The sequence below is a fragment of the Oncorhynchus gorbuscha genome, linkage group LG22, assembly GCF_021184085.1.
Source record: "Oncorhynchus gorbuscha isolate QuinsamMale2020 ecotype Even-year linkage group LG22, OgorEven_v1.0, whole genome shotgun sequence".
In the NCBI taxonomy this organism is placed as follows: Eukaryota; Metazoa; Chordata; class Actinopteri; order Salmoniformes; family Salmonidae; genus Oncorhynchus; species Oncorhynchus gorbuscha.
The window spans coordinates 41,244,721-41,269,929 of NC_060194.1; the positions used below are offsets into that span (position 1 = coordinate 41,244,721).

Sequence of the window (25,209 nt, forward strand, 5' to 3'; positions counted from 1 at the left end):
ATAGTGTTCTGGTAAAAGACTCGGGTTAAAAGTAGTGCATTATATAGGGAATAGGGTGCCACTTGAGATGCAGGCCCATACAGTCCCTACTGTATTTTTTTTACTGTACCCTAAGGGCATATTCTGACAATAATACAATCACATCTGTTTCTCTCCATCGTACCAATAGTTTGAAGAACTTGTAATCATATCAAAAAGCTGCCCCTTAAAAGGACCTTTTCTCCGTCTATGCCTTTTGGAGCTGTTGGGAAGCAGAAGTCCCATTCATTTGGACCTTTGTTAGGACAACGAAGTGATCTTCTTCTCCTCAGGTGGGCTGTATGTTTGTGAAGATCTCTCAGCCCAATAAGCGCGCGGAGACCCTGGTGTTCTCTAAGAATGCAGTGATCTCTCTGAGAGACGACAGACTGTGTCTGATGTTTCGGGTGGGGGACCTGCGCAGCTCGCACATTGTTGGAGCCAACATGAGGGCCAAACTCATAAAGTCTAAACAGACTCAGGAAGGTGAGGCTAGTATACAATCAACCCCCATAGCAGGTCTGCATCCCAAATGGCACCCTATTACCTATTTAGTGCACTACTTTTGACCAGAGCTCTATGGGCCCCAGTTAGAAGTAGTGCACTACATGGGGAATAGTGCCATTTGAGATGCAAACAAGAACACTCCACATGTTATTTTCTAGTATGGAAGTGATATACTGTGTATAAAATATTAAGGCTCTTTCCATGACATAGACTGACCAGGTGACTCCAGGTGAAAGCTACACTGCATTCGGAAAGTATTCAGACCCATTCACTTTTTCAACATTTTGTTACGTTACAGACTTATTCTAAAATTGATTAAATTGTTTTTTCTGCCCTCAATCTACACACAATACCCCATAATGACAAAGCAAAAACTAGATTGTAGAACATTTTGCAATGTATTAAAAATAAAATAACAGAAATATCACATTTACATGTTTTCGAACCCTTCTACTAAGTACTTTTGTTGAATCCCCTTTAGCGTCGATTACAGCCTTGAGTCTTCTTGGGTATGTGACGCTACAAGCTTGGCACACCTGTATTTGGGGAGTTACTCCCATTCTTCTCTGCAGATCCTCTCAAGCTCTGTCAGGTTGGATGGGGAGCGTTGCTGCACAGCTATTGTCCGGTCTCTCCAGAGATGTTTGATCGGGTTCAAGTCCAGGCTCTGGCTGGGCCACTCAAGGACATACAGAGACTTGTCCCGAAGCCACTCCTGCGTTGTCTTGGCTGTGTGCTTAGGATTCTTGTCCTGTTGGAAAGTGAACCTTCGCCCCAGTCTGAGGTTCTGAGCACTCTGGAGCAGGTTTTCATCAAGGATCTCTCTGTACTTTGCTCTGTTCATCTTTGCCTCGATCCTGCCTAGTCTCCCAGTCCCTGCCGCTGAAAAACATCCCCACAGCATTTTAATTTGATTTATCTAACCTTTATTTAACTGCTGCCACCACCATGCTTCACTGTAGGGATGGTGCCAGGTTTCCTCCAGACTTGACGCTTAGCATTCAGGCCAAGGAGTTAAGTCTTGGTTTTACCAAACCAGAGAATCTTGGTCTGAGAGTCCTTTCGGTGCCTTTTGGCAAACTCCAAGCGGGCTGTCATGTGCCTTTTTACTGATTGCTTCCGTCTGGCCGCTCTACCATAATGGCCTGATTGGTGGAGTCCTGCAGAGATGGTTGTCCTTCTGGAAGGTTCTCCCATCTCAACAGAGGAGCTCTGGACCTCTGTCAGAGTGACCATCGAGTTCTTGGTCACCTCCTTGACCAAGGCTCTTCTCCCCTGATTGCTCAGTTTGGTCATGGTTCCAAACTTCTTCCATTTAAGAATGATGGAGGCACACTCCTTCGACCTCATGGCTTGGTTTTTGCTCTCACATGCATTGTCAACTGTGGGACCTTATACACTGTAGACAGGTGTGTGCCTTTCCAAATAATTTCCAATCAATTACATTTACCATAACAAAGGGTATGAATATTTACAGTTTGTAAAAAAGTTATTTCTGTTTTTAAATTTAATAAATTAGCAAACATTTCTAAAAACCTGTTTTCACTTTGACATAATGGGGTATTGTGTGTAGATTGATGAAAGAAAATAAATAATTGAATCAATTTTAGAATAAGGTTGTAACGTAGCAAAATGTGGGGGAAAAGTAAGGGGTCCGAATGCACTGTATGATCCCTTATTGATGTTACTTGTTAAATCCACTTCAATCAGAGGAGGGAAGGAGACGGGTTAAAGAAGGATTTTTAAGCCTTGAGACAATTGAGACATGGATTGCATATGTGTGCCATTCAAGGGTGAATGGGCAAGACAAAAGATTTAAGTGCCTTTGTTCAAAGTATGGTAGTAGGTGCCAGGCGCCCCAGTTTGTGTCAAGAATGGCAACTTCTGGGTTTTTCACGCTCCGGTTTCCTGTGTGCATCAAGAATGGTCCACCACCCAAAGGACATCCAGCCAACTTGACACAACTGTGTGATGCATTGAGTAATGAAAACCGATCTGGCCCTAATGGCTACAGGTACTCTTAAATCTCTACCCAGTACACCTAGAAGAGGACTGGCCACCCTCAGAGCCTGGTTCTTATTTTTTCCTAGCCACTGTGCTTCTGCATCTGCATCGCTTGGTCTCTGGGGTTTTCGTCTGGGGATCTGTAAAGCTCTCTGGGGTTTTCGTCTGGGGATCTGTAAAGCTCTCTGGGGTTTTCGGCTGGGGATCTGTAAAGCTCTCTGGGTTTTTCGGCTGGGGATCTGTAAAGCTCTCTGGGGTTTTCGGCTGGGGATCTGTAAAGCTCTCTGGGGTTTTCGGCTGGGGATCTGTAAAGCTCTCTGGGGTTTTCGGCTGGGGATCTGTAAAGCTCTCTGGGGTTTTTGGCTGGGGATCTGTAAAGCTCTCTGGGGTTTTCGGCTGGGGATCTGTAAAGCAATTTGTGACAACTGCTGATGTAAAAGGGCTTTATAGATTTGATGCTTGATTGAGTATTTTTTTTGTCCAGGGCTGCATTCCATTCCAAATGATCATCTTCTCTTCCTCCCTTCACTTGGAGTGAACACTCGGTGACTATGTATGACATTTCCCCAAGAGAGCCTTTCCCGAGCAGGGGGAGTGGAGGAAGGAAGAGGAAAGAGGTCACATGTAAAGTGGATTGGGACGTCCCTCAGGACTAGGCTTAATCTGTATCCAGGAAACTGTCCCTCAAGGTTTAATAACTCACTTCTCCATCTCTCTCCCCATTTCCAGGTGAGTTTATCCCTCTGGACCAGACAGACATCAGTGTGGGTTTTGAAACGGGGGACGACCGCCTGTTTCTGGTGTCTCCACTGGTCATCTCCCACGAGATCGACTGCCGCTCGCCCTTCTGGGACATGTCTCAGGGCCAGCTGGAGAAGGACGACTTTGAGATGGTCGTCATCCTGGAGGGAATGGTGGAGGCCACTGGTTAGTCTACGGTTGAGTCCTTAATGGCAACTTATTCTAAAGGTTTTTAAAACTGCACACTATGAAAGACAGGCAACCGACTCTACTATTTACTTTTCATTTTCAGTGAATCAAGGAAACATTCTGTTTACAGTTACTTCAGGTTCCCATAAGGCTCATAAGGCTCTCACCATGCCTCGGAAGGGGGAGTGGCTTTCCTGCCCACTGAGAAAAGATTGTCTTAGTCATCATAGCAGCTGAAGGGGCGCTGCCAGGGTTCATGTGTTCTTACAAAGTGTGTGTGCGTATGTGTTGGGACCCCCAGGTATGACGTGCCAGGCGCGAAGCTCTTACCTGGCAGACGAGGTCCAGTGGGGTCACAGGTTCAGTCCGATGATGTCACTGGCCGAAGGCTTCTTTGACATTGACTATGGCGCCTTCCATCAAACCTTTGAGGTAAGAACACACACACACACACACACTCCAGAAAGGGGAAAGGCGAAAAGTAGCAGGGTTGCTGTGTTAGCTATAACCTGCTGGATGGCGATTCAACATGTGGAAATGAATGGACAATGACGGCCCGCTGCTTTTAATCATGTACCATGTGATCACTGCCACTAGTACAGAACAACACAGCTTAACCATTTGTCAGTCTGGCATGTCTCCTCACTTACTCTTGTCATGTCACCAAAATGATTTGACCCTGATTCTGAAAGTTATTTTCCAAGTTGTCCGATACAGTAACCGCCACTCATACCGTAGGTGGACACTCCCTCCTGCTCAGCGCACGAACTCTCATTAGCTGCGGCCCGATTGGAGGCTCATCTCTATTGGTCGATCTCCAGTAAACTGGACGAAGAGAAATGGGAGGGATCTTCTCTGACCAATCAATCAGGGAAGCAGCTAGACAATGGGAAAGGAGGGGTCGTCGGCCCCGTTTCATTTACTGTTGGTGAGATCACTGGAATAGAAGAACAATCCGGACCAGGGGAGTTGAATGGAAGTGTCACCACTGACCAGTCAGAATCAGAGGCCTAAAGTAGATTGGGGCACCCTATCCCCTATGCAGTGCACTTATTTTGAGCAGAGCCCTGGTCCACAGTACTATAAATGTCATGACAGGATGAACCACAACTGCAGTACTGTAAATGTACTTTTAGCTAATGTATAACATACAGCCATAGAACATTTTTCCCCAAGGGAGAGTTGGGTGGTTTAAATGGTCCATTTTGCTCCTTCTTTGCTGTGTTGGATAACATTGACTTGGACATGACAAATTATATCAATTCAATTTTGTCTTTCATTTTATTATTACCATGAATATCTGTGCTTCACTATAATTATATTATATTGTTATAGCTCCAATATCCGCTGCCAACAATATACATTATATTAATTAATACTTTATTTTAATTTTTTAAGAATTAAGTATTGACAATTCTTTGTCAGGAAAGGGGATGTTGTTGAGCCAGGTGAGAATGTTCAGAGACATAGAAAGAGAACTGTGTTTTGGAATGTTCTGGAACGTTCAGAGACATAGAAAGAGAACTGTGTTTTGGAATGTTCTGAACTTTCAGAGACATAGAAAGAGAACTGTGTTTTGGAATGTTCTGGAACGTTCAGAGACATAGAAAGAGAACGGTGTTTTGGAATGTTCTGGAACGTTCAGAGAGATCGAAAGAGAAGCATGTCATGTGTTGGCTGAATTGGGGAGTCAATGTATAAAAGGAATTATGTATTATGGATAGTGTGATAGAAGAGAACATGTATGGTTTTTCACTTTAGCATGTAAAGAGCATATCAAGGAATTGATTTAAATAGTATCTCTAAATCTCTTTATCTCTAAAAAAACAAGGATTGTTTTAAAAGATTATATAGAAGTGTACATTATGATTACATTAAAACAACCACCATCTTGTGATTAATTTAGATGTAGAATCATTACTGTGTTAACAATTTTAAAGGGATATATCATATGTAGCTTATCACTGACCATGTCCCAACTGGAGACTAGTGGAAGTATTCATCTAACAAAACAAAGTATTTTCTCTCTTGGGAATGTTTCTGTGTGATTTCACGTAGAAAGTAAGTAGCACAATGAAATATTTTCTTTCTATAGCCTCTTAGGATTTAAGCACAACTGTGTTCCGCTCTGCTCACCCCAACCTCGTGCTTCTGCTGCTGTGTACATAGGAGACTTTTTACTTGATGTTTTTAATATAGAAAGAAAATCTGAATTATTATCTATCAAAATTAATAAACTATATTCCACACCAACTTTCTTCCTCTTTGCGCTCACTTTTATCATTGTGGTCATCTGCACTATTTATCCATGAGAGTATTCACTGTTTCACTGAAAATCTGTCCATTTGTCTAAATGTTTTTGTTGTTGTTGTTGTTGGTTGAGACATTCTGGGCACTGGCAATACTTGACGGATCAGAAGTTTGCCAGGTCACTCATTCGGCACAGAATCTGTGAGAAGAGACTATTTTGTTCACATTGTGGCACTAAAGTGCTCAGGCCTGTTGCATGGCACAGTCATGGGTCCCCTCCCTCTGTCTCCCAGGTAACAGGGGTCTAATGCCGCATTCAATTGCAAGTCTGAATTAGGAAACTGGGGAATATCCGACTTGGTTGAACGGCCTGGTCACGTAGGTACAAGGAGTTAACAGGTCTGAATTGTCCAATTTTACTAGTTCTGACTAATACATGAACGCGACAAAAAGCAGGGAGAGGGCAGGGACCCATTAAGGAAAAAAGGTTCAATGAATGCTGAGGACCAGATAATCAAAGAGAGATGTGCTGAATTCCCCCAAACCCTTAGGCACTCCTGTAAATCTGGAAATAATGAATACGTTTAACCTCGCCTTCTGATTAGCTGGCTGGAGTTTTTTCCTATATTGTTTTTCAGATCGGAGAACACGAAGTGCCAGTCTGGAAAGTTCTGTGGTTCTATTTAAACCTGTGTGTCTCTCGTCACTCCCACAAGATGACGTAGTCGCGGTTTCCATGGCATCGAAAAAAGCTAAGCGACCATCTCCGTGGAAACAGTTGCCGGACACATTCCCACAGATAGGTTTAGTTATAAAACATATTTGACGTTCTCCTTGTGGGACATTAATATATATATATCCTATTGTTTTGATTTGATTTTGTTTAGATAATCTTAATTCACCTATTTTTAGGTACACAGAGATTGTCCATTAGGTTTAACGCGATATTGACGTATGTAACGTTAGCTGACTTTGGGAAGGAAGCCTTTGCTCGAACAAGTGAATATTCTTTCACAGTGTCCATGGAGGCGTTGTCATCAGCCCAGAATCTACAAGCCCTCTCTGCCCTCTTATCCACCCGGGACGAGGATGATGAAGACAATTGTAGAGTAAGGCATTGCTAACGATTAATCAATCATTGGATAAACTGCGTAAACAAACTAGCTAATAAATTGGTTTTGGCAAACAACATGTAATAACTTGTCCAGTTAGCATGCTAGCAAAAACCCGATGATCATGCAGCTAGTTAATGTTAGATATGTGACAACAGTTACTTTGCACTTGCTTTCTATGTCAGTCTATGAAAGTGATTTATTCGTTGAAATATTTTCTGAACAGAATATGACATCCTCAGCCGTAATGGGACCTGGAGATATTGGTTTTCCTTCACCTGCTGCCAACAAATCAGGTCTGTTTCTATCAGATGGCTTGTACCAAAAAAAAGTAGTGGAATATGGAATAGGGTGCCATTTGGGATGTAAACAGTAACAAACTGTGTATGTTTGGGGCTCTCGAATGGTGTAGTGGTCTAAGGCAATGCATCTCAGTGCTAGAGACCCTGGTACAGACCCGGGTTCGATTCCAGGCTGTATCACAACCGGCCGTGATTGGGAGTCCCATAAGGCTGCGCACAATTGGCCCAGCGTCATCCAGGTCAGGGTTTGGCTGGGATAGACCTTCATTGAAAATAAGAATTTGTTCTTTAACATTTTTTTTTAACCTTTATTTAACTAGGCAAGTCAGTTAAGAACAAATTCTTATTTTCAATGACAGCCTAGGAACAGTGGGTTAACTGCCTGTTCAGGGGCAGAACAACAGATTTGTACCTTGTCAGCTCGGGGGTTTGAACTTGCAACCTTCCGGTTGCTAGTCCACCGCTCTAACCACTAGGCTGACTTGCCTAGTTAAATAAAGGTTAAATATATATTTTGAAAATGTAGTTACAACCATAGAGATCCTATGAAATTACTCATTCTATGGTTACAACAGCCTACACCAAGAAGGACAGTAAAGCCATCTGGAGTGAGGAGGAGGTGACAGAGGGGTCGCAGTTTGATGACCTCACAGACACCCGGCCAAAGCCTGAGTAAGTCAAGTTTGCAGTCTAACACCATGAAAAAGAAAACAACATTCCAGACAAGGCAATTGGTACTCCCATCCCTCACATCTGATTTCTCTGTCATTGTTGTTGGCTGGGGAACGTGTGTGTTCAGGTATGACATATTGCTGAAGCAGAATGTTGGGACAGAGGACATGTTTCTTGGGATGAGCCGAAAGGATCCCTCTTCCATGTGCTGTGACAGCATGCTGGTAACCATAGAGATTCTATAGGATCCTGTATGTAATTCTATGCTATTGGTAACCATAGAGATTCTATAGGATTCTATAGGATCCTGTATGTAATTCTATGCTATTGGTAACCATAGAGATTCAATAGGATTCTATAGGATCCTGTATGTAATTCTATGCTATTGGTAACCATGTAGCTTCAGTGTTGTGCTCTGTAATGCAATGTTACATCTTCTTGCATCTATTACTTGGCTTGAATAGATTAATAGAATGTTCTCCATCTGGGTTGAGGGCAAGTTTTTTGGAGTCTATTACACCCGTCTGAAATTTATAGTACAGAACAATAATATAATAATAATATAAACTTTATCTTCTCAGGTGAAAATCAAACTGCCAGACACCAAAGCAACAGATGTAGTCTTGGATGTGAAGGAGAAATTCCTTGATCTGCGAACGCCAAACTTGTAAGATTCTTTAGAAAATTCTTTAGAATGTTGCCTGCCTGTCATCCTTCTGTAAAGAGTTCCAGACTTTCTATCCACAGCCAGAAAACTATTTACTACTATTTATTGACCTCATATCTTGCTCCTTCTTTCTTCATAAAGAATGCTTTATCTCTATATTTATATCTATCTAAATCACATGTTGTCATCTCTCTCTCTCACACACACACACACACACACACACACACTCACAATGTATTTCTGTCTCTCGCTCTTTCTTTCTCTCATATCTATTTTACTCATTAAAGCTAGAATCCTTAATTGAAACCATAACAAAGCGGGGAAAAAATGTAAGAACTCTCAAATTAATAAGACAGGGTTATGGATGTAAGGACTTATAGTTTTAACCATGTTTTGAGGCTATATAGTGTTTGTTTACATTGACATTGTTTACATATTCGGTTCTGATGGTGTATGACAGTTTAACTAAGATCAAATAAATACAAAAATGTCACGTGCCGAATACAACAGGTGTAGTAGACCTTACAGTGAAATGCTGAATACAACAGGTGTAGTAGACCTTACAGTGAAATGCTGAATACAACAGGTGTAGTAGACCTTACAGTGAAATGCTGAATACAACAGGTGTAGTAGACCTTACAGTGAAATGCTGAATACAACAGGTGTAGTAGACCTTACAGTGAATGCTGCTGAATACAACAGGTGTAGTAGACCTTACAGTGAAATGCTGAATACAACAGGTGTAGTAGACCTTACAGTGAAATGCTGAATACAACAGGTGTAGTAGACCTTACAGTGAAATGCTGAATACAACAGGTGTAGTAGACCTTACAGTGAAATGCTGAATACAACAGGTGTAGTAGACCTTACAGTGAAATGCTGAATACAACAGGTGTAGTAGACCTTACAGTGAAATGCTGAATACAACAGGTGTAGTAGACCTTACAGTGAAATGCTGAATACAACAGGTGTAGTAGACCTTACAGTGAAATGCTGAATACAACAGGTGTAGTAGACCTTACAGTGAAATGCTGAATACAACAGGTGTAGTAGACCTTACAGTGAAATGCTGAATACAACAGGTGTAGTAGACCTTACAGTGAAATGCTGAATACAACAGGTGTAGTAGACCTTACAGTGAAATGCTGAATACAACAGGTGTAGTAGACCTTACAGTGAAATGCTGAATACAACAGGTGTAGTAGACCTTACAGTGAAATGCTGAATACAACAATAGGTGTAGTAGACCTTACAGTGAAATGCTGAATACAACAGGTGTAGTAGACCTTACAGTGAAATGCTGAATACAACAGGTGTAGTAGACCTTACAGTGAAATGCTGAATACAACAGGTGTAGTAGACCTTACAGTGAAATGCTGAATACAACAGGTGTAGTAGACCTTACAGTGAAATGCTGAATACAACAGGTGTAGTAGACCTTACAGTGAAATGCTGAATACAACAGGTGTAGTAGACCTTACAGTGAAATGCTGAATACAACAGGTGTAGTAGACCTTACAGTGAAATGCTGAATACAACAGGTGTAGTAGACCTTACAGTGAAATGCTGAATACAACAGGTGTAGTAGACCTTACAGTGAAATGCTGAATACAACAGGTGTAGTATACCTTACAGTGAAATGCTGAATACAACAGGTGTAGTAGACCTTACAGTGAAATGCTGAATACAACAGGTGTAGTAGACCTTACAGTGAAATGCTGAATACAACAGGTGTAGTAGACCTTACAGTGAACTGCTGAATACAACAGGTGTAGTAGACCTTACAGTGAAATGCTGAATACAACAGGTGTAGTAGACCTTACAGTGAACTGCTGAATACAATAGGTGTAGTAGACCTTACAGTGAACTGCTGAATACAATAGGTGTAGTAGACCTTACAGTGAACTGCTGAATACAATAGGTGTAGTAGACCTTACAGTGAACTGCTGAATACAACAGGTGTAGTAGACCTTACAGTGAACTGCTGAATACAACAGGTGTAGTAGACCTTACAGTGAACTGCTGAATACAACAGGTGTAGTAGACCTTACAGTGAACTGCTGAATACAACAGGTGTAGTAGACCTTACAGTGAAATGCTGAATACAACAGGTGTAGTAGACCTTACAGTGAAATGCTGAATACAACAGGTGTAGTAGACCTTACAGTGAACTGCTGAATACAACAGGTGTAGTAGACCTTACAGTGAAATGCTGAATACAACAGGTGTAGTAGACCTTACAGTGAAATGCTGAATACAACAGGTGTAGTAGACCTTACAGTGAAATGCTGAATACAACAGGTGTAGTAGACCTTACAGTGAACTGCTGAATACAACAGGTGTAGTAGACCTTACAGTGAACTGCTGAATACAATAGGTGTAGTAGACCTTACAGTGAAATGCTGAATACAATAGGTGTAGTAGACCTTACAGTGAAATGCTGAATACAATAGGTGTAGTAGACCTTACAGTGAAATGCTTACTTACAAGCCCTTAACCAACAACGCCGTTTTAATAAAAATAAGTATTAAGTAAATAGATAATTAAAAAATAATAAATAATCAGAATGCAGCAGTAAAATAACAGGTAAATAAAGCATTTATAAGTTATATTCTTCAAGAATCAATGGGTTTATATAATTAATTCACAAGTCCAAAAATGGATGTAGCAATTAAGGATTCTAGCTTTAAATCCTTTCTTCTCTCTCCACACAGTAAACTGGGCCTACACCTTCCTCACCCAGTCCACAGTCAGGATGGAAAAGCCCAGTTCTACAGTGAAAGACAGGAGCTGGAGGTCACTCTACCAATGAACCGCCTCATGGACCAAATCAACCTGCAACGATGAGAGAAAGTTAGGAGAAAGGAAAAATAATTGAGGAACAAACTGAACTCGAGAGGAAATTAAGCAAATCTTGGAGGACACGTGCATGTGGTTATGGGTTCCTGAAGTCCCTATCTATCTAGGGGTTCCTTCAGTTCCTACTTACCTGACCCGTGCACAGGTGAGAGCAGAGCCTATGTCTTCTGTAATGAAGCAGAAGAGATGTGTATTGTCAATTTCTCGCAAGATAGATGACTTGATTGTTTGTAGAGTTCCATGGTTTTCATTATAAAGTCTGACCATTTAATCTGTTCATTGAATATTTGTTTTCTTCTGTTGCATGGAATATATTGGCAGCGTTTCAATAAATACATGTGTCTGGTTTATTTTCCTCTTTGTGCTATATTCACCAACACCCTCTGCTATATTTTAGCGTTACCATTCTTGTTTGTTACTATGCAATATGCTGTGTTATCATAGGCAGTTGTGGGCTGTGTTGACCAATTATGGGGAAGTGTGCATGGTCTGACAGTCACAGCAGCGAACGTGTGATCATGTGACGCATACGTTTCAGACAAAATCCCGGACACAACAATATAACGGCTCCATATCATTGCGCTGCACGGTTCTGCTCCTCCCACGCCTTTGCTCTCGGTATGGCGGACGGTGAGAGGTCCCCGTTACTAGCAGATCTTGGAGATGGTGCTCTTGTCGGCGGTAACGGCGGAGTGTCACCGGGCGCGGCTCCCTATGGTTTACCAAATAAACCACAAAGTGAGTATCCATGGATGTTCTCCTACCTAGCCAAAGCGTCGGTCCCTATGATTTGCAGATCGTCAAGAGCACGAAAGGTTGCTTTCCTGGTATCTACACGGACAGTATCTGGGGAGTGAATCGTGGTTGCTAGCCAGCTGTTGATGCAAGCATGCCTGTTAGCTAGCTAACTAGCGGTTAGCTGGCTGCTACGCCCATCAAACTCAATAACTAGCTAGTCACCTGGCTAGCTAATTGGCTATATTTTTGTAACGTTTTGGCATTTTCTGCTTTTGTCCGCTAGTCCTCATAGTTGCAGGGATGTTGTACTAAACAGAAACACCCATGATGTTTTATGTATGGAACTAACTATAACTTTGTCTACCCAAAGATGGCTAGCTGGCTAACTAAGTAGCCCAACTAGCTAATTGCTCAGTATAGTATGCAAGATACCAGGTGATCCACGTGTTATAATATTGTTGGTAATTCTAAGATATGTTGATGGCCTATTATAAAATTATAGCTAGTAGTGTAATATTTCTACAGTTATTTGAATATATACTGCCGGTGATGTCTGGCTAGCTAGTTTGCAAATCTCTGTATGTAACCAAAACACCTGATTTGATTGACACCGCTCTGGGCCACTAGGGAAGCTCATAATTACTGCAATGTAAGACGACGACCAACGGAGACAGTAATTGGGAGGGGCTACTGTACTTAACTACATAATAATAATAATAATAATAATAACTACATATTAGAACAGTGGCATGAGTTGGGTGGGTAAAACATGTGTTTGTTCACAATATGCCTTTTAATGTATTTATTTACACACTTGTCTATTTGAAGTTATTTGTATAGTGGTAACTGCTGATTTCTGTCAATCGTACAACAGTTGTGTTAAGTTCCATACACATAGAGAGCGAGAGAGGGGAGAGAGAGAGAGAGAGAGAAGTCCCTGCAGTCCTTTTATATAGCTCATTTTCAGTTGGAACTCCAGAGTCAAATTCTGTGTTTAATCCTTTATTGTTTCAGCGGCAGTGCACTACTCTGCCACTATGTGTACATTTTGTTAAGGCCTTAGTTATTTGAATGCACTGACTGTAAGTCGCTATGAATAAGAGTGTCAGCTAAAATGACCAAAATTTTAAATGTGCCTCCCTCTCTCTGTATTTTAGGCTTCCCTCCCTTCCCCAGTCCCACCCAACCCTCAGTGCTCCTGGGGGAGGACCCTCCTCCGTACTCCCCCCTCACCTCCCCAGAGAGTGGCAGCGCGCCAGTCATCAGCTGTAGGGTGTGTCAGAGCCTCATCAGCGTGGAGGGGAAGCTCCACCAGCATGTGGTCAAGTGTGGGGTCTGCAACGAAGCTACGGTGGCTAACCTGTTTAGTGTTTACTACCTGTGTGTTCATTTAGGTTGCGTTGCAAAATGGTACTCTGATAATGACTTCTTCTTGTTCATCTGGTTTGGCTTGTTCTTCCTCCCTCTTCCTCTCGTCCTCCTCCTCGTCCCATTCCTCCTCTTGTGTGTCTCCCTCTCATCCTCATCCCATTCCTCCTCTTGTGTGTCTCTGTCACCCTCTGTAGCCCATCAAGAATGCACCAGCAGGGAAGAAGTATGTCCGCTGTCCCTGTAACTGTCTCCTCATCTGCAAAGTCACCTCTCAGAGGATCGCCTGTCCCCGCCCCTACTGGTAGGGGGGCACATTTTTACCTATTTAGAAAACAAAAAGGGGTGATCATATTAATGAACAATTTCGATCCGAATGTGTAAACCGTTCAAACAGATCCAGAAATAATGATATTGGACCTTAAACAGATTTGGCTCATTAATCTAATGTCCAAATAATGATGATCCACGCTGCTATATATATAGTTGAAGTTTACATAGACCTTAGCCAAATACATTTAAACTCAGTTTTTCACAATTCCTGACATTTAATCCTAGTAAAACAATAGCATGTTTTAGGGCAGTTGGGATCACCACTTTATTTTAAGAATGTGAAAGGTCAGAATAATAGAAGAGATGATGATTTGTTTCAGCTTTTTATTTTTTTCATCACATTCCCAGTGGGTCAGAAGTTTACATACACTCAATTAGTATTTGGTAGCATTGCCTTTATTAACTTGGGTCAAACGTTTCAGGTAGCCTTCCACAAGCTTCCCACAATAAGTTGGGTGAATTGTCTGTAGAGCTCCGAGACAGGATTGGGTCATGGTACAGATCTGGGGAAGGTACCAAAAAGTATCTGCAGCAATGAAGGTCCCCAAGAGCAGGGAGGTGACCAAGAACCCGATGGTCACTCTGACAGAGCTCTAGAGTTCCTCATGGGAGAACCAGCTCTGTAGCACTCCATCAAGCCAGCTTTTATAGTAGATTGGCCCGACAGAAGCCACTCCTCAGTAAAAGGCACATGACAGTCCACTTGTTTGCCAAAAGGCACCTAAAGGAGACTCAGACCATGAGAAACAAGATTCTATGGTCAAATGAAACCAAGATCTATAACTTTGGCCAGAATGCCAAGCATCACGTCTGGAGGAAACCTGGCACCATCCCTATGGTGAAGCATGGTGGTGGCAGCATTGTGTTGTGGGGATGTTTTTCAGCGGCAGGGACTGGGAGACTAGTCAGGATCGAGGGAAAGATGAATGGAACAAAGTACAGAGATCCTTGATGAAAACCTGCTCCAGAGCACTCAGGACCCCCGATTGGAGAGAAGGTTCACCTTCCAACAGGACAAGGACTCTAAGAACAAAGCCAAGACAATGCAGAAGTGGCTTCGGGACTCGTCTCTGAATGTCTTTGAGTGGATGAGGGCAAAATAACATGTTTACATTAGTGTAGTTTACCAATAAAATGGTCTTGACGGTAAAGCAGACACACACTGTATTCATATCCCCAAATGTCTTATTTATCTCAATAAATTTTAATATAAAGTTAGCAAAAGTAGTTAAGATCTTGCTGACACTTGTCTATTTATGGAAAATTCACCCTGATTTTAATTATTTATTATTTTTATTATATCCCAGTTTTCCAAATGTACTGATGTTCCTGCCTACACCGGCAAGCCAGACAAAATCAAATGGGCCTGTTTATAGTGGCCTAGTGGTTAGTGTAGAGGCGGCAGGGTAGCCTAGTGGAGTGTAGAGGCGGCAGGGTAGCCTAGTGGTTAGAGTGTAGAGGCGGCAGGGTAGCCTAGTGGTTAGAGTGAGGCGGCAGGGTAGCTAGTGGTTAGTGTAGAGGCGGCAGGGTAGCCTAGTGGTTAGAGTGTAGAGGCGGCAGGGTAGCCTAGTGGTTAGAGTGTAGAGGCGGCAGGGTAGCCTAGTGGTTAGAGTGTAGAGGCGGCAGGGTAGCCTAGTGGTTAGAGTGTAGAGGCGGCAGGGTAGCCTAGTGGTTAGAGTGTAGAGGCGGCAGGGTAGCCTAGTGGTTAGAGTGTAGAGGCGGCAGGGTAGCCTAGTGGTTAGAGTGTAGAGGCGGCAGGGTAGCCTAGTGGTTAGAGTGTAGAGGCGGCAGGGTAGCCTAGTGGTTAGAGTGTAGAGGCGGCAGGGTAGCCTAGTGGTTAGAGTGTAGAGGCGGCAGGGTAGCCTAGTGGTTAGAGTGTAGAGGCGGCAGGGTAGCCTAGTGGTTAGAGTGTAGAGGCGGCAGGGTAGCCTAGTGGTTAGAGTGTAGAGGCGGCAGGGTAGCCTAGTGGTTAGAGTGTAGAGGCGGCAGGGTAGCCTAGTGGTTAGAGTGTAGAGGCGGCAGGGTAGCCTAGTGGTTAGAGTGTAGAGGCGGCAGGGTAGCCTAGTGGTTAGAGTGTAGAGGCGGCAGGGTAGCCTAGTGGTTAGAGTGTAGAGGCGGCAGGGTAGCCTAGTGGTTAGAGTGTAGAGGCGGCAGGGTAGCCTAGTGGTTAGAGTGTAGAGGCGGCAGGGTAGCCTAGTGGTTAGAGTGTAGAGGCGGCAGGGTAGCCTAGTGGTTAGAGTGTAGAGGCGGCAGGGTAGCCTAGTGGTTAGAGTGTAGAGGCGGCAGGGTAGCCTAGTGGTTAGAGTGTAGAGGCGGCAGGGTAGCCTAGTGGTTAGAGTGTAGAGGCGGCAGGGTAGCCTAGTGGTTAGAGTGTAGAGGCGGCAGGGTAGCCTAGTTAGAATGTTGGACTAGTAACCGGAAGGTTGCAAGTTCAAACCCCCGAGCTGACAAGGTACAGCATCGAGTCTTTGGTATGACGCTACAAGCTTGGCACACCTGTATTTGGGGAGTTTCTCCCATTTGTATCTGTAGATCCTCTCAAGCTCTGTCAGGTTGGATGGGAAGCGTCACTGCACAGCTATTTTCAGTTCTCTCCAGAGATGTTCGATCAGGTTTAAGTCTGGGCTCTGTCTGGGCCACTCGAGGACATTGATGCTTGACCTCAATAGTAGAAACTGTTAGAATAGAAAGGTTCAGAACCTTTTGGAACGTCACAGCACCATTGAAAAAATATATGGCAAATAATTTGGAAAGGCACAAACCTGTCTATATAGGGAATAGGGTGCTATGGGCCCTGGTCAAAAGTAGTGCACTATATAGGGAATAGGGTGCCATTTCGAATGCACCCACTGCCTGGGTATGGAGAAAGTTTGTCCAGGTGGCATGTTGTCTACTTGGTGAATACAATTGACATAGCATTTGAAACCCCTTCATTCACACTGATACTAGTACGTTAAGGGCTGCGTAAGGCTAACCCAGGACCCGAGATAAGTTTGTTGACCGGTATGGAACTTGCGCTCAGTTGCATTTAAACCTAGCTAGTAATACTGAATTGGACTGAATAGCAAGTTAAGTGGTTGCTGATTTTTTATTTTTATTTATTTTTGCTGATTTTTCTCTTCTTCCTGGCACTGACTATGCTGATAACGGCTATTTGGAGAAAGGGTCTACTGGCAATGACTGTTTGGTTGTTTTTCCCTACTATAATCAGTGGAACGCACTGACTGGAAGTCACTCTGGATAAGATCATCTGCTCAATGACTCAAATGTGTTTTCCTGTGTAGTAACGCTGTTGTATTTGAACCTAGCTAGTAATACTGACTTAGACTGAACAGTGAGTTATGTGATTGTGCTCCCCAGTAAGAGGATAATTAACCTGGGTCCAGTCCACCCTGGTCCAGCCAGCCCAGAACCCCAGCCGGCCGGAGCTCGCGTCTCCTGTGGAAACTGCAACAACACTTTCCTGGTACGACCCTTCACCTCTCTCAAAGCCAGTGTGTGTGTATATAGGCTCCATCTCAATGAGTCATTCCATGATTCCTCACATCCTCTCTCGACTGTTAAGGAGGAGAAGGTTCCTCCCCCTTAGACCTTGTCCAATGCGTTTTCAGAAGGATGCGAGGAAAAGGAATCTAGGAAAGATGATTTTGAGAAAGAGCCATAGTGTACACCAAAACACTTATGAAGGCAAGGAATTCTTGAATGTTGCTAACATGGTTAATACTCTACTGGACAATTGAATTGACGTAAATATAAAATATTATACAGTAAATGAGTTTCTTGTAATGTGTTTCAGTGGACAGAGTTTACTGACAGGACACTCGCCAGGTGCCCACACTGCAGGAAAGTGTGAGTAGCGATTGGTTTCTTTGTCCATAGGCTGCTTGGTCAATACAGCTGTGGTTATACCACAATTATGCTCAAGATGAAGTCCTTCAGTGGTGGCTGGTGGCACTTAAAATCAGAGGACAGACTCCTAGTAAAGATTGGAATGGAATCAATGTAACTTTTCGAACGTATGTTTTCCATGTGTCTGATTCCATTCCAGCTATTATTATGAGTTGTCCTTTCCACACCAGCCTCCACTGATGTCCTTCATAGTATATGTTAAATATGTATATGTCCCCTTGTGGGCTGTAGGCAGTTGTCAGCAGTCGGTCAGATTCCCATAGCATTAGTCTTCAGCATAAGCTCCTTACGGTCTTGTGTGCAACATGTCAAGTCTGAGCTCAGTGATTCTTATGTAACCTTTTGTTAGTGTGACTTGCTTCATCAACTAATAATTTAAACCTATGAAGTTCTTCCATTACCATAAAAATGCTTTTGGACAGACGAAGCAAGTCGCAACAATTTCTGGTTATATTTCATGTAATAAAATTTTAAAAAAGTTTTTTGTTTTTTAACCATTTCCCCTTCTCTTTTATCATGCCCTTCGACATGCAGCTCCTCTATTGGTCAGAGGTACCCTCGAAGGCGGAGCTTGTGGTGTATTCTACTATGCTTGCTTTTCAGCATCTCCACTGCTGGGCTGGTGGTGAGTACACACTTCCACACTGTCCACTCTACACGACACGCCAGGTGATGACATCACAATAAAAACAAACCCCCAAGAACACAATGTTTAAAAAAATGCATAATATCCGTCCTCTTTCACAACCATGGCCTCTGCCACGCCAATTCACCTAAGCGCTTTTTTAGCTAAGGAGAAACCTTGCATGTGTCTTGCATCTATGTTTCTCTGTGTTCTCTCTCCTTTTGTCTCTGTGTGTTCTGTGCTGCAGGTGGCTACTTTACGTGACACATTGTCAGAGTCCTATCAGAAACACACCGCCCTTAGCCTTGTAACATGCTGTGTCTCTAAGTCTTCTTCCTCATTGTGTTTTGCAGGCAGGTACGTGGGTGAAGGCCCAGGCCTACGGGGGTATCTATGCCTCCTGGGCCATGCTGATCCTGCTGGTACTCCTGACCCTGGGTCGGGCTCTATACTGGGCCTGCATGCCTGTTAGTGAGCCCCTACAGAACTTCACATAGGCACACACACGCAGGCGTAGAGTGATGTTGCCCCTAGGTGCTGATCTTGGGTCAGTTTTGCAATTTCTCCACTAATGGTTAAGGTCAGGATTGTGGGAAGGGACGCTGATCCTAGATCTGTACCTAGGGTGAACTTCACCCTTGAGTAGGGCTGGGCGATATATCGAATTAATTTGATGTTTTTGCGTGTTATTCCAAATGCCTGTATCTGTAGAAGCTAGTTAGTTTATTTATCGTTTTTCTGAGCGTTTATGTTCTCATGTTCTCATGTTGTCTTGTCTCCTTCGCTCCGTCTGTGCTGTGCACCTTCCCATTTATACCAGAGATCTGTATATAATGACGAGCTGCGTATGTCTCCGCTATAACAATGGGAGTCGTTGTCCCAAAGGCGGGAAAGCAGCCGATAAGCTTAGGTTAAAAAAACATAGAAACGCATTGGGCTTATTTTGGTGAGTAAAACCTCTCGCTTCGCCTCTTCCTCTCTGTTTACACACACACACACCAAGCCCCTCCCCCTGTCACACAACAACCTCTCTGACAAGCGGTTTCAACTTGATATTTGTGTTTAAGGTCCAACAGAATCGGTCATATGGACACCAAGAAACATTGCAACATTATTTTACTGTAAGAGGAGAAGTTATCATTTTCAACCGTACCCTTTTCATGTCAACTCCTCAAATTACGCGCCGAGCAGACGCTACTAAAACAGGAGTACCAATGAACATCTATTCTAGAAAATACATGTTCCATGTTGCATGCGGCATTACTGTTATACTAGCTGTCTAGCTTTTATAAATGTGCAATAAGCAAAAAACACAATTTATATGAACTAGTTCTCTTTATGAGACATGGTTGGCCACTTGATTTCCACATCTGAACAAAGTGGGCAGACTAGCGTTCTGTTCCAACAGTTGGAGACGGACAGAAGGGTGTGTTCATAACAATTCAATTGTTTTGCTTTGTTAGATGGCTAATCCAAGTTGGCTAAACTTGAAATCATAAAGATTAGTTGGCTACTCAGTAGCACGTGGGCTTGTGCTTGAGCGATTGTTTGTGAGATGTGTTTTAATTTTCGATAATGTCTGCTACAAGAAGTTGGTCATTATTAGGGAATGTGTATTATACTTGGTTCTGGTTACATTTGTAAACAAAAAGGGCATTTTCATAGATCGACTTGGATGTCAGATCAGTGATTTTTTTTTTTTTTAAAGCAGGTTAAACTGTTTTGATAAAATAATTAAGTTGTTAGTGGGGCTGACTATTGTTGTAGGCTCATATTTAGCCTAGATTTAATTTTACGAGCCCTAAATTAATTACATTATTTCTGACTGTTTGAAAATTGGAGTATTTGACCTGTTATTTGTACAACAAAGCTTATTTAGAGAACATAAACAGTCTAGGTGTGTGTGTATATATACAGATATAGGTATCGTATATCGTCCATAAGATATGATTTTTGAGCCTTTATCGCCCAGCCCTCCCCTGGAGCCTTTTATTCATTTAACTAAGATCAAAACAAGAAGTTCCCCTCCTTCCCTTTAATCTTTTGTCATTGTGTTTCCAAACTGGATGATGAATAATATCCTAAAAGAGCAGTAGCTTGACTTCTACATTTACTTATGAATTGATGAGTAGTTCGCTTTAACATGTTCAACTACTTTCCTTTCCCTGTTTTAATCGTTGCTTAGGCCAGTCTCTCTATGGCAGGCGCTGGCAGCCACACCAGAGCCTCATATCATGGCATGGCTGAGTGGAACCAAGTCTTAAATGATGACATAGCCCTCGGATAAGACTGCTCCTCCGCAACCCTGAATATATGTTCTGTTTTTGGGGCATTTTACATGAGATTCATTCATTTGTTTTGGAAAACCCTTGAAGCACTGTTGAAAGGCAAATGAAGCTAAATTGAGGCAAGTGTAAGATGAACACCACCTAAATTACCCTCCTTCCCCCAGACATGGAGCTGGGTTTGAAGGGAGGTTAGGATTGTGTCCCAAAGGGCACCCTATTCCCTAAATAGTGCACTACTTGTGACCAGGGCTCAGTCTGGTCGAAGGTCAGAAGTAGTGTACTATATTGGGAATAGGGTGCCTATTGGGTTGCTTGCTAGGGCATCGTCAGAGTGAGGTCTGTATATGTTGGAGTCTATTTATGCTGCATAGTCTGTCTGTGGTAGTGTTCGTCTTTGATCCAAAGCAGCTTAGAAGCCTTAAAGAAGTTGGAGGAAAAGATTAAACCATTTAACTGGACACACACATACACACATGTATGTATGTACGTACACATTCACTCATTCCCCACACATAGCAACATTTGGAGAGTCCCTGTAGTGGTATGCAGCCAGAGTGAAAAAGCATCGATCCTCAAGGACTTCAGTTTATACACAAGTTTGTTGCAAGTGATCTGATCATCTCTTTATTGTGCTCTTGGTTAATATTGTTTTCTTATCCAGCTAAGAGCTAACAAGTGAGGTCAACATGAGCTCTCAGTGGAACTCATAGATATGTACTAGAGAGCTTCAAGGTGGTGAAAGCCCACCATGGCTCTGCCCATGTTAGAGAAAAAACTGGCTTTTGGCCAAGTGTGCTCTCTTTCCAACTCTATGGTCTTACTACACTAAATGTACTATGATGAGGCCCTGGTGAAAGAGGCAGGCTGTGGTTGTTGTAGACCCCTTACTCTGCTAGTGGTGCACTAAATAGGGAGTAGAGTGCCGTTGGGGATTCAGTCAGGGTAAGAGAAAACGGTTGCTGAAGATAATCTAGACGCACTACCTGCATGTTGAAACACACTTCATCTAACCATATATCCTGTCTGTGGTTTGGATGTGGTCGTATTTATTTATTTTACAACAATGTTCTTTTTTGTTTGTTTTAATTGTACATATATTTCTTGTTGTTCATGTCAGAGTAATTATTGCTAAGCCGATATTGCACTTGTGTGCATAACACTACATGATTTGATTCTTGGATAACTTAAAAAAAAAAATGTTTTGTTAATCAATAGGGTTATTTTTGCAACCCTTTGTTACTTATTTTAACGGGAATCTGCAAAGTTGTTAGATATTTGACTTACTAACACTAAGTCTCTGGACACGGGAACATGTCCAGACCTTAACCACACACATTCCTCATTTACATACAGACAATCAATCATTTAAACCACAAATGGCATCATTTTAAACACACACACAGAGTGACAAACGGATGGACACACGTACAGCTCTTTGAGATGGTTACCCTGCTTGACAGAACTGTGACGGTACCAGTAATAGATATTTTAAAATATCTTGTTATTTATTATAATGATCATGTTTTAATCATGATATTATGTACAATATTGATCATGTTAATGATGCCAATAATCAACAACCTGGCTGATGCTCATATCAGAGTTTGTTTACACACAATAAAGACATGATGTATGAAAATATCAGAATGTGTTTTAGGCTTCTTTTTTTAAATATATTTATTTTGTGTTTTCCTTTTTAAAACAGTTTACTACAACAAAATAAATCACAATACCAGACAATGAAAACCTAACAGTGGCATTACAGATACTCAGACACATTCACAGGCTGTTTTATAATGGAATTACAGTGTCAATTACGTTCTATTCAAATGAGAAGTTGAGGTTCCATGATGCTTTGTGTTGTGCACCAGTGATCAGAGTGTCAACATTTTATGACCACACATGCACACCTAACCTGGCTTCTTTTGGCCTCTTGAGTTTAATTATTTCGTCGACATGAGATGGAAGGATTAGTAACATTGAAAAACTTTAAATAATTATTATAAAAAAAGAGCTCCCTGGAGAGAGAGAACGTGGAAGGGGTTAGAAGTCCAGCAGGAAAAAAAGTGCCCACGTTCCAAATGGGACCCTATTCCTAATGTAGTGCACTACTCTTGACTAGGGCCCTATTGGGCCTGCACTATACAGGGAATATGGTGCCATTTGGGACGTGACCGAGGGAGGAGAAGACAACTGTTTCTCAAGCCTTCTGGTTGAAGTGGCTTTAGCTTGGAGGGCACCATCCTGACCAGTTGCATCACTGCCTGATATGGCAACTGCATTTACATTTACATTTAAGTCATTTAGCAGACGCTCTTACCCAGAGCGACTTACAAATTGATGCATTCACCTTATGACATCCAGTGGAACAGCCACTTTACAATAGTGCATCTAAATATTTTAAGCGGGGGAAGGGGGGTGAGAAGGATTACTTTATCCTATCCTAAGTATTCCTTAAAGAGATGGGGTTTCAGGTGTCTCCGGAAGGTGGTGATTGACTCCGCTGTCCTGGCGTCGTGAGGGAGTTTGTTCCACCATTGGGGAGCCAGAGCAGCGAACAGTTTTGACTGGGCTGAGCGGGAACTGTACTTCCTCAGTGGTAGGGAGGCGAGCAGGCCAGAGGTGGATGAACGCAGTGCCCTTATTTGGGTGTAGGGCCAACTGCTCGGCATAGGCGCTACAACGCTTGGGGCCAAGCTTCCTGCCATCCAGGACCTATATTATAGGCTTTGTCAGAGGAAAGCCCATAAAATTGTCACGAGACTCCAGTCACCCAAGTCATACTGTTTTCACAGCTACCGCACGGCAAGCGATACTGGAGCGCCAAGTCTAGGACCAAAAGGCTCCTTAGCAGCTTCTATCCCCAAGCCATAAGACTGCTGAACAATTAATCAAATGGTCACCAGACTATTTACATTGACCGCCCCTCAATTAGTTTTGTACACTGCTGCTACTCGCTTCTTATCTATGCATAGTCACTTTACCCCAACCTACACGTACAAATTGCCTCTACTAACCTGTCCCCCTGCACACTGACTCGGTACTGGTACCCCCCTGTATATAGCCTTGTTATTGTCATTTTATTGTGTTACTTTTATTTTTTTGTTTATTTGGTGAATATTTTCATAACTCTTCTTGAACTGCACTGTTGATTAAGGGCCTGTAAGTAAACATTTCATGGTAAAGTCCACTTGTAGTATTCGGCGCATGTGACAAATACATTTTGATTTGATTATCTTTCATTCAGGGGGCATTGTCTTGGGGTGGCAGGTAGCCCAGTGGTTAGAGTGTTGGACTAGTAACCGAAAGGTTGCAAGATCAAATCCCGAGCTGACAAGGTAAAAATCTGTCGTTCTGCCCCTGAACAAGTTAACGCACTGTTCCTAGGCCGTCCTTGAAAATAAGAATTTTAACTGACTTGCCTAGTTAAATAAATAAATAGTCTTTAGCTCGGAGGGCATTGTCTTTAGCTCGGGGGGCATTGTCTTTAGCTCGGGGGGCATTGTCTTTAGCTCGCTAGCCCTTCTGCTAGGTCCTGTTAAACACACAGATTCTCACTCACACTTTGCCTCCCATACACACATGATGAGAATTGACAGTCCCACTAAACTCATTGTCTGTATTTGACCCCCCCCCCATCCTGTACATCATACATTCCCTCATCCATTATGTTAAGCAAAACAGGCTGCACCCTTTTCTTGTTTTTAAAATGTATGGATAGCCAGTGGCACACTCCAACACTCAGACATCATTTACAGAAGATGCATTTGTGTTTAGTGAGTCTGCCAGATCAGAGGCAGAAGGGATGGCCATGTGTTGTTTTGATAATTGTGTGAATTGGACCATTTTCCTGTCTTGCAAAACATTGAAATACATAATGGAATCATTACCCTGAATCATATACACCATAGATAGAATCATTACTCTGAACTGGATATTTTATTTCACCCTAAATTATCCAGGTAAGTTGACTTAGAACCCATTCACAAATACAGCAACGACCTGGGGTATAAATACTGGGGATGAATGAGCCAATTGGAAGCTGGGGATAATCAGATTGGGAATTTAGCCAGGACGCTGGAGTTAACACACCTGCTCTTATTTTACCTTTATTTAACTAGGCAAGTCACTTAAGAAAAAAAGTCTTATTTTCAATGACAGCCTACAGGGGAACAGTGTGTTAACTGCCTTGTTCAGGGGCAGAACGACAGATTTTTACCTTGTCAGCTCGGGTATTCAATGCAGCAACCTTTCAGTTACTGGCCCAACGCTCTAACCACCCCACTTACAATAAGTGCCATGGAATCTTTAGTGACCACAGAGAGTCAGGACACCTGTTTAACGTCCTATCTGAAAGACAACACCTTACACAGGGCAATGTCCCCAATAATTTCCCTGGGGCATATATACACACTGTATATCTTATTGTTTTTGGACTGGAGGAAAGAGTGCCTTCTACTGGCCCTCCAACACCATCTAATCTCCTATTCAGGGACCGACCAGGACCAGTCCTGCTTAGCTTCAGAGGCAAGCCAGCAGTGGAATGCAGGGTGGTAGACTGCACTATGGAATCATTACCCTGAATCATACACACTATGGAATCATTACCCTGAATCATACACACTAT

At 42.6% G+C, this 25,209-nt stretch overlaps 3 protein-coding genes across 7 annotated transcripts in view; all 3 read left to right on the top strand.

The window, feature by feature from the left end:
- The window catches only part of LOC124009600 (G protein-activated inward rectifier potassium channel 3-like), a 12,564-nt gene extending 6,852 nt beyond the window's left edge, over nucleotides 1-5,712 (top strand). For all 4 annotated transcript variants that reach the window (XM_046321538.1, XM_046321539.1, XM_046321537.1 and 1 more), the window contains exons 5-8: nucleotides 312-504; nucleotides 3,259-3,456; nucleotides 3,761-3,891; nucleotides 4,198-5,712. In XM_046321538.1, coding sequence (XP_046177494.1) covers nucleotides 312-504; nucleotides 3,259-3,456; nucleotides 3,761-3,891; nucleotides 4,198-4,473 — 798 coding nt within the window. In that variant the 3' untranslated portion in view covers nucleotides 4,474-5,712. The remainder of the gene's footprint in view (nucleotides 1-311; nucleotides 505-3,258; nucleotides 3,457-3,760; nucleotides 3,892-4,197) is intronic.
- Nucleotides 5,713-6,459: 747 nt separating this feature from the next.
- Nucleotides 6,460-11,669, top strand: dnaaf6 (dynein axonemal assembly factor 6). The gene is made up of 6 exons (XM_046321488.1): nucleotides 6,460-6,818; nucleotides 7,048-7,117; nucleotides 7,699-7,795; nucleotides 7,923-8,019; nucleotides 8,377-8,462; nucleotides 11,177-11,669. Exons 1-6 carry the CDS (start codon nucleotides 6,732-6,734, stop codon nucleotides 11,307-11,309), a joined length of 570 nt encoding a protein of 189 aa, XP_046177444.1. The 5' UTR covers nucleotides 6,460-6,731; the 3' UTR covers nucleotides 11,310-11,669.
- A 173-nt stretch (nucleotides 11,670-11,842) lies between these two features.
- Nucleotides 11,843-22,226, top strand: LOC124009576 (type I phosphatidylinositol 4,5-bisphosphate 4-phosphatase-A-like). 2 transcript variants are annotated; one of them, XM_046321486.1, is made up of 8 exons: nucleotides 11,843-12,059; nucleotides 13,217-13,410; nucleotides 13,625-13,731; nucleotides 17,121-17,226; nucleotides 17,557-17,609; nucleotides 18,204-18,294; nucleotides 18,648-18,761; nucleotides 20,480-22,226. In XM_046321486.1, exons 1-8 carry the CDS (start codon nucleotides 11,942-11,944, stop codon nucleotides 20,579-20,581), a joined length of 885 nt encoding a protein of 294 aa, XP_046177442.1. In that variant the 5' UTR covers nucleotides 11,843-11,941; the 3' UTR covers nucleotides 20,582-22,226. The 2 variants fall into 2 exon arrangements, with proteins under 2 accessions (XP_046177442.1, XP_046177443.1); XM_046321487.1 differs by lacking the exon at nucleotides 20,480-22,226 and having other exon boundaries at nucleotides 11,844-12,059; nucleotides 18,648-19,988.
- Nucleotides 22,227-25,209: the final 2,983 nt, after the last annotated feature.